Source organism: Lactuca saligna, chromosome 5, assembly GCF_052625555.1.
Source record: "Lactuca saligna cultivar CGN05327 chromosome 5, ASM5262555v1, whole genome shotgun sequence".
NCBI classification, from domain to species: Eukaryota; Viridiplantae; Streptophyta; class Magnoliopsida; order Asterales; family Asteraceae; genus Lactuca; species Lactuca saligna.
The window spans coordinates 195748506-195758418 of NC_136421.1; the positions used below are offsets into that span (position 1 = coordinate 195748506).

The window sequence follows — 9913 nt, forward strand, 5'->3', positions numbered from 1 at the left end:
GGAAAAAAATATATTAAAAAGATATTTTTATGTTTTCTGGTTTTCACAAAACAAAAAATATTTTCTTTAAATATCTTTTTTCCCACAAACATAAAAGATCGAAATAATAATAATAATAATAATCATTGATTTTGCGAAATTTGTTTATCCTAACTTGATTTTGCGAAATTTGTTTATTGAATGTAAAAATAAAATAATTATTTAATCTCATTCCAACTTTATTTATTCTGTTTAAAAGAAATAAAAACTTTACATACATAACAATATTAGAATATCATTACTCATTACTCATTTAGCCATTTTATTCATGCGTAGCACTCCCGATTCGACCATACACCGTTAATTTATACAAAATATTCATTTTTCATTTCAATTTGTACAAGATAGTACAAGATCAATACAAACGACTATCGTAATTCGTAACCAAACTATGAAAGTAATTAGAACTAAAGGAGGTGCAATTTGCAATTCCGTGTAAGATGAGAGGTTGAAACTAAATAATTTACATTGAGAGGTGACTAAACTGTAAAATAAGTCAATAGTCGATTAGCAATAAGAACCACGATGAAGACCACGATCTCTGAGAATTCCAGAGTAGAGGGCCATCCGATTTGCTGGAATACCCTCGTTTTTCACTATTTTCTTTTGAGCCCCTTCATCTTTCAAATTTGACGAATAACTCCGGTTTTGAGAAAGATTCTTACTTTGAAGTCTTCTTCTAAACTCTTCTCCATTTCCACTGGGTTCCATGACATCCTCTGCAAAGTGTACTTTCTTGTGCTTTTTCTCTCTCTTCTTCCCATCTGCAAAAGTAAGTTAAAAAAAAAAAAAGGTTAGAGAGAGAGAGAAAAAGATAGTCAACGGATAAGTTTGACCAGACCAAAATTCAAGAAAATCGACAAGAAACTTGTGAAAGAAAGAAACCTGAGGAGATGCAGGGTCTTGGGTGAGGGATGATTGAGAATTGGACGGTGGTGACGGCGGCGGTGGAGGGCTGTTTCTGGAGGCGGAAGGCGAGGAGGAGTACGGTGCCGGAGACGGCGGCCATGGCGGTGGCTAACACCATCCCATTTGAAGCCAAGATTGATGACATGATCTTTGTTTTTGGTTAATTCTAGCAAATTTGGAAGATTAAAGAAACGGGTATGAGAAAATTTCAAGCTTTTGTTGTGGGAATGAGAGAAAAAGAAGAAGGCATGATCAAGAAACTTGGAGTATGAATGTGTGTGTGAGTGTGTGTATTATTTAAGAAATAGGGGATGGATAGTTTGAACAAAAGCGGAAATATTATATTGTTGGGTTGGTTGGTTCTTGAAAATGGGGTGTGAAACTTTTCTTTGAACAAGTGAAGAAAAAGCATTGAATGATTGGTTCAAATGGAAACCCTTTTAAAGAAGACAACAACCTCACCTTCGCACCATAAGAATAAATAAGAAAAATAATAATAACATAATTATTTACACCAGATTATTGTGACATACTAGATAAGAATTACAAATTCTCTGATTAATTATACGGGCATGCTATCTGAAAATTGAAAAGTGAAAATTGATAGCTAGAAACTCATAGATGTCTTTACATCATAGAAATAAAAAAAAAATAATAATAAGAATGTAATTATTTAAAAAAGGTCATTGTGATATACTATATAAGATTTATAAATTTTCTCAATACTTATATGGGTATGTATTTACAAAACTAATTGGAAGCTTAGAAACTCATGGCCAGATACACGAAATTGTGGTTTTTGTTTATAATTTATTTTTGATAAAAGTAATTATTAGGTTTTAGATATACAAAATTAGTTACAACTAAAAGTTAAAAAGTTCCTAAAAGATTTTTAAAATAAAAGTTAAAAGTTCATGTTATAAAAAAACAATTTTGATTTCTTCTCTTTCAAAAAAATAAAAAAATAAAAAACAAAACAATGTTGATTTCTTTGTAAACTAAAAATTAATAATTTCTAAAAACATATAAAGTTCGTACGAAACATAATAATGTAGAGATAACTAAATATGATAGTAGTTTAGTTAGACTCTTTATGAGTTTTTTTGACCAAAGAAATATTTATTAAATGGGTGTAATTTTGAAAATATTTACCAATCAAGGTTATTTTGTAATTTCATGACATACCACGCCATAACTCTACCAAACCCATGAGGCCTCACCAATTGTCTAGACTCTGGAGACTCGAGATGGAGGTTTCATTTGGATTAAGATATTAAAGTAGGGAAATCTGCGAAAAAATCTCAATATTTTAGATCAGTTTACGATTTAGTTCCAAATTAAATTTTGTTTACAGAAAAGGACAGATTACCGACTAAAACTTCGGATTAACCCTTCGTGGCCGGTTTCACAGATTTAGCCGGTATCTCGTCTTTTTTCGTTAATTAATCAAAATTTTGGGGCTTTTTCATTAATTAATCAAAATTTTAGGGTTTTTTCATTATTTATTACCAGTAAACCAAAATATTTGGACTTTTCTGAAGATTACCTTTAAACTAATATATATTATATGATCTAATTTAATATGTACTATTCTATGTCTTCTTTCTTATGCTCTTCTTGGCTCACTGTGTATTTTTATCGGTGTCGTCAAACCTAACAACAAAAATCTCACTCACAAGTCTTGTTAACTCCATCGATTTTCCAAAACTATTCATTCACAACTCTATGATCATCTTTCAATCTCCAAATAAAGAACGGAGAAAATCCTTGTTGATTACGTGGATGTCCCTGTTATCTAACCATGACTTAAACCGTGGTTCCAACACTTGGATATTCATATTACCTAACCATGACTTGAACCCATACACTAATGGCGTTGTCCATAGTGTTGTTAGCAATAGAAGACGAATCTCACATGTTCAACCACTGATACATTGGCTCAAGTCTTACTTGGCCCTTGTTTCCTTACAACACTATAGAAGCCCCGACATAAGATAAATCCCACATGGTTCATCATTTATTGGTTTTTTTTTTGTCAAAAAGTAAAGCATTTTGGAAGCCCCAAATAGACTAAAACGTAATAATGACAATTATTGTAATATTACAATAATTGTCATTATTACGTTTTAGTTTGTTTGGGGCTTCCAGAATGCATTAGTTTTTGGCAAGACACAAACCCTGAAAATTAGGGTTTTCACACTCAGCTCCTACTCGTCGAGTTGGGGTCTTCCAACTCGTCGAGTAGACTCTAGAAATTACGCGACCATTAACACTCTCTACTCGGCAATTGGGGCCTCCAACTCGTCAAGTTGATCAGACAACAAGAATATAACTTAATTAAATATTATACCTGGGAGTCGGGATGTTACACCTATTGTAAGGAAACAAGGGTCAAGTAAGACTTGAGCCAAGGTATCAGTGGTTAAACCATGTGGGATTTGTATTTTGTTGTTAACAAAACTATGGACAATGCCGTTAGTGTATGGGTTCAAAATAAGGTTCGAGTCATGGTTAGGTAATAGGAACATCCGAGTGTTGGAACCGTAGCTCGTAGGTATACCAAATTAATATTTTAATAGTTTATGATGGATAGCTTGTTGACATTTTTTTTACAATTAGAGTTAACATTCTTCATGGTTTTCAATACATAATATCGATTTGATTTTTTTTTTTACATATGTTGAGTTTTTTAAGATTAATGGTTCATTCTTCATGGTTTTCAAGCCCTATTGTAAGGAAACAAGGGTCATGTAAGACTTGAGCCAAGGTATCAGTGGTTAAACCATGTGGGATTCGTATTTTGTTGTGAACAACACTATGGACAATGCGAATAATGTATGGGTTCGAAATAGGATTCAAGTCATGGTTAGGTAATAGGAACATCCAAGTGTTGCAACCACAGTTTAAGTCATGGTTAGGTAATAGGGGCATCCACGCAATCAATAAGGATTTTCTCCGTTCTTTATTTGGAGATTGAAAGATGATCATAGAGTTGTGAATGGATAATTTTAGAAAATCGATGGAGTTAACGAGGCTTGTGAGTAAGACTTTTGTTGTTGGGTTTGACGACACCGATAAAAACACACAGTAAGCCTAGAAGAGCATAAGAAAAAAGCCATGGAATAGTACATATTAAATTAGATCATATAATATATATTAGTTTAAAGGTAATCTTCAGAAAAGTCCAAATATTTTGGTTTATTGGTAATAAATAATGAAAAAGCCCTAAAATTTTGATTAATTAATGAAAAAGCCCTAAATTTTTGATTAATTAACGAAAAAAGACGAGATACCGGCTAAATCTGTGAAACCGGCCACGAAGGGTTAATCCGAAGTTTTAGCCGGTAATCTGTCCTTTTTTGTAAACAAAATTTAATTTGGGACTAAATTGTAAACTGACTTAAAATATTGGGACTTTTTCGTAGATTTCCCTATTAAAGTATACACTTGATTAGAAGCAAAATTATTTTTGAGTTTCCCTCATAACTATTAATTATGTATAATGATATTTGAATAGCGTGATGATTTATTGATTTATTATATGATAATAAATTATAATAAATAATTTGTTAATATATTATGTGATTAATATATTAACTAGAAATAATATTATTTAATTAAGAATTAATTATAATTAATTTTACGATAATCCATTAATTATAAGTGTAAGGACTTAAGCTTTAATTGTTTAATAGTTGAACAAAAGAAAATTCTAGAAACTTGCTTGGATGGTTTTAGGAAGGATCTTATGAGGATCTGAAATATTTCTTATAGATAATTAAGGGATTGAATAATTACGTATTTTGAAATATTAATATTATATTCAAATTAGGGTTTTCAGGTTTATTTGTATAAGTTTTTTGAAGAAATCAAGGACTAGATCAAGGATTTATTTGCAATAATAAATCAAAGGTGTGTAAACCCTAACTTAAGAATTTCGATTTCACTAGGGTTCTTTTGGGGTTCTCGATGATCAATTGTTTATTGTTATCAATTAGATAAAACATAAATCATTTAGGTTACATGTAAGATTTTCCGTTACACATGTTATATATATATATATATATATATATATATATATATATATATATATATATATATATATATATATATATAACTAATCAATTGTATTAGAGCCATTGTTTCCTATTAACGGTGCATAAAATAAAATGGATCAATTTTAGGTTTATCGAAAATAAACCATTTTCCTTGAGCATTTTGACTTTGTTAGGGTTTCTTGAAATCCTAGCCTCCCCTACCCTATGTTCGAAAATCGTAAGGTTCCCTTAGGGTTCTTTACTTTCCTTAATTATTATTTTAATTGCCTTAAATTTTGGATGATTAAAACCTGATAAATTTAAACCCTAATTTCAAAGATTAGAAGGGTTTTGGATTAGGATTAAATATGAATTATTTTATTAATTGTTTAATTGAAAATAATTATTTAATCCATAAATGATTTCAATTTAATTTAACTAATTGTTTAATTAAAAGATAAAAATAAATCTGTTAGATTAGGTGTCTAAGCCATTAATTAAATTATTATAAATTATATTATTAGTGAAGTTCTTTTGCATTAACCTCAAACCTAGTAAGAGACTAGAATGTTATTTGTAGAGAGAATGATTTATTAATTTATTATATGATTAATAAATTAAATTGAAATGAAAATAAATAACTTACTAATATGTTTTAGAAAAATATATTAATTCGAATTTATATTGTTTAATTATAAATTAATCAGAAATTAATTGAAATTAATTTTGGGATTAGTTGGATTAATTAAAAGTAGAATGACTATAAGTGTCAATGTCCAAAAGTTGAACATTGACTGATTCTAGAACCTACCTATTTGAGGGACGGTTCTAGAGGGGATTATGTAGGGCTGTAAACGAACCGAACGAACACAAACGGGGGCTTGTTCATGTTTGTTCGTTTATGTTAGCCGAACAAATGAACGAACAAGAACGGATAAATGAACAAGTTTTATTGTTCATGTTTGTTCGTTTAACAAATTACATTGTTCATGTTCGTTCATTTATGTTCGTGAACAAGTTAAGCGAACATAAACGAACGAACGTAAACGAACAAAGATAAAAAAAAAAACATAATTGAACATATATAAACATAAATTAACATATAATAAAGTAATGTAATTAAACACGATTAAGCATATATGAATATAAAATGAACTTATATGAACAAACATAAACGAACTTAAATAAACAACATAAACGAACGTTCACGAACATAATTGAACGAACGAGACCATTGTTCATGTTCGTTCGTTTTACTAATCGAACGAGAGTTTATGTTCGTGTTTTCTCATTTATTAAATAAACAAACATAAATGAATTTCCAGCCGAACGGTTCATGAACTGTTCGTTGAACGTTCAGTTTGTTTACAACCCTAGGATCATGGAGCTTTTCTAGGTTTTCTAGGAAGCGTATGGTTGCTTGGGGGAAAGAAAAGGGTTAGGGTCGTCCATTAGGAAACATGCTTTTCATGTAACTCATTAATCCCTATAAATACCTCAAAACATAAGGTATTTTGGATTCACTCTTCCAAGGAACCCTTAGAGTTGAAATTATACCTTCTAGGGTTTGAGTGGGAACCATTAAAGGTACAATATTTCTGGTGCTGGCTTTCTGAAGTTCTACAAAGAAGGATTTCAAGTTAGTTTACAACAATAAACTAAAATGTATGTTTTCTGTTATCCCTTCTCCTAAATCAAAAATAACAATGTACTTTAGGGTTCTTGAATTCAAATTGTTGTTTGCATATCATAGGGAGAACATAGATCGTTTAGGGTGTATGCAAACTTGGAGTTTTATGTTTTCCGCTAAAAATATGATTTTTGTTATCTATAAAATCCATCAAAATCATTTTTGGTTTAATATTAATTAATTAAAAGTCTAATTCAGATAATTAATATTTAAACCAAGTATTTTTGTAACATTCATAAAATTCATGAAAATTAAAAACTTTTTCAAGCATTCAAAAACCAATATTTATTACAAAATGTTTTCAAAATAGTTTCATACCAGAGTATCCCAGAAACAAAATCATAAAATTGCATGGAGGTGCACGATCACGTCTTCTCCTTCCCGCGATCATCCGAAGTACCTGAAACAAAATCCAAAACTATAAGCCCGAAGCTTAGTGAGTTCCCCCAAAATACCAACGCCATACAAATCATAATCATATCATATCAAGTAAACAACATGCATATAGAGTCTACAGTAAGACTGGATTGCCCCTACCGGGCCTGCAGTCTATCTGGTCCACACTCAGAACCTTCAGCATGTCTGGTCCGCCCACCCGGGCCTCTAGTCTGTTTGGACCATTCTCCGGGCCTTCGGCCTATCTGATATGCCTAAAATGGGTCTGCATTCTATCTGGTCCACCCTGGGTTTGTTAGCCTTCAGCACAAAGCAAGTCCGCCTCAACCCAACCCCACGTACACAGTCAACACATAGATATCATAAGCTAGCTAGCATGTACAAACAGTCAGACCCATCTAACAGATCACTAATCATAGCATCATCCTATATACCAGGATACCGACCTAACAGGTCACTAATATATTATCATATATAGCAGGATACAGACATAACAGGTCACTATCAATATCATCATGTAATAACCAGGATAACAATCCAATAAGGTTCATCGTTGGTGCCTTCGATGTTGTTAGTACAGTGAGGACAACTCACCTCACAATTTCGAACTATACTGAACTGAAAAGATCAAACTCTCGAAGTATGGCTCCAAACTTGAAGACCTACAACCACCATTGATCCAATTCCATAAATTCCTAAATTACCAAAATACCCTAATAAGTCAAGCTTGGTCAACCCCTGGCCAAAGTCAAAGTCAAAAGTCAAGGTCAAAAGTCCATGTTTACCGAACTCGTCAAGTGCAGTTTACAAACTCGTCGAGTTCCTTTAGAACTCATAAAGTTGTGAAAACTCTAGTTAACTCGCCGAGTTACCAAGTAATTCGTCGAGTCCAGACAACATTCATAATATTGGGAACCAACTCGTCGAGTCACCATGCTAACTCGCTGAGTTCATGCAAAATCCAAAAAAAGCAGGAAACCCTCATTCAAATCGTTGAGTTCCTTCAACGATTTCGCATTCAACTCATTCCAGTCGAGTTCATGGCTTCAAACTCCAGATAGGCTTCCGAGGGTGAAGTTACCATGTAAAGTTACTAACTTTACGTGCATGCAAGGTTTCATGAGGCTAAAATTGTCCATACTAAGCTTAGGAATAGTTATTAGGGCATGGATAAGGGGCAAAGCTTCATAAATCTTGAGGTCTTATGTCAAAGAGGGCCTAGAGGAGTCTAGATCTGAAGCTATATCCTTGTGACAAGCTCCAAGCCGAGAATAACCCGTATTTTGCACCAAAATGCCCATAAACTTGTAATAGAAGAGATCTAAGGGATGGAAAGCCAAGGTAAAGACTTTTTACCTCCAAATAAGTGCCAACACGATGTAGATGTTGGATCTACAAGCTCCTTCCCGTTACAAGCCTCCAAATCTTCAAGCCTCTTTCCAGAATGCACCAAACACACTCTATAAGCCTCACACACACTCAAATTGGTTTTAGTTCGCTTAGTGTGACAACTCCAAATTTCCATTATGTACAAACCATATCAAGTCAATAGAAGATAGAGCAGTTATAGTTAAGTTCCAGACTCTTGGGTATAAGTTTGACAGTTTTTCAGGACTTACACTTAAGGAGATATCAGGAGAGTGGATGCACTAGGGTTTTGTGCAACATGGTTATTCCAAAACTTTGTGATATTAGAGTTCATTACGGGAATAAAATATTTTCTGCCAAAAATCCCAAGAATATATATAGAAATTTGAGCCATATTTATTCATTAGTCACATTTCCAACTAGAGAAAAGCCATTTTCTCTCTCACAGATCTTCGGGTTTTCATCCCAAATCGTGAGTACTTCTATCTAGTTGTAATATATAGCTTAGATTGTGCCTAATAACTTCAAAATCGGATCAAAACCCCAAGATTTGAGAGTTTACCGCCCAAGAACACTTGGAGAGTAAACTCTTTTATAAGGGCCAAAGTGTGCCCAATGACCCTCCAAACCTTGGAAATGAACTTTGAGACTACCTATAGCTTGTTTAGACATCCAAAACATTAAGAATCAAGGGTTGAAAGTGAGTTCACGGCCAAGGAAGTTCTTGGGCCGTGAACTCCATTTTTAGGTGCCAAAATGCCTTAAAAGCTTTCCTTAAGCCAAGAGACTAGTTTAGACATGTACCTAAATGAGTTTAGGACTAGAAAACACCCTTAGAACACCAAGAGTAAGGTGTTCACGACCCAAGAAGTTCCAGGGTCGTGAACTCCAAACAATGGTGCCAAATGGTGCTATAAACTCTTCTAAAGCCTTGGACAATTACCTTGATTTATTCTTAGTTAAATTAGGGACTTGAAAACACCACAAACACCCTCCCAAAGGGAGATTACGGCCGTAATCTCCATAGGATTTGGTCCATGGGCCGTGAACTCCTCAAAGGAGTTAAAAAGAAGCCCAAACACTTGTTTAAGCCTAGAAGCAATTCACCACTTAAGTTGTAATAACTTTAAGCTTCATTTAGTGACCCTATAGAGAGTTTACGGCCAGGAGTTTACTCCCCTAGGCCGTAAACTCCAACACACATGGTCTTTTGACCATAAAATTCCGTATGAGGTCTTGCACTCCTTTGTTGCAACCCATTAGCCTCCTAGCACGTGAACAAAGTGTTTTACTCGCATTAGGATGTTTATACATGTTTAAGTGGTGTTATAATCACTAATTTTTTATATACATATGTCTTCATATGTAATTAGGACCATTGTGTGTGTCTAAAGTCTTCACTTGACACCTAGCAGTCCTACCTCTTCAGTTCATCCGTATCACCCACAACAGGTGAGTTCATACCCCTTAATCA

General features: G+C 33.1%; 1 protein-coding gene across 1 annotated transcript; it reads right to left on the reverse strand.

Moving 5' to 3' along the window:
* Positions 1 to 343: 343 nt before the first annotated feature.
* On the reverse strand, positions 344 to 1360 carry LOC145045959 (uncharacterized). Its single transcript, XM_078994250.1, has 2 exons — positions 925 to 1360; positions 344 to 803 (listed from the first exon to the last, which is right to left on the reverse strand). The coding sequence occupies exons 1-2, from the start codon at positions 1091 to 1093 to the stop codon at positions 547 to 549; spliced, it is 426 nt and encodes a 141-aa protein (XP_078850376.1). The 5' UTR covers positions 1094 to 1360; the 3' UTR covers positions 344 to 546.
* Positions 1361 to 9913: the final 8553 nt, after the last annotated feature.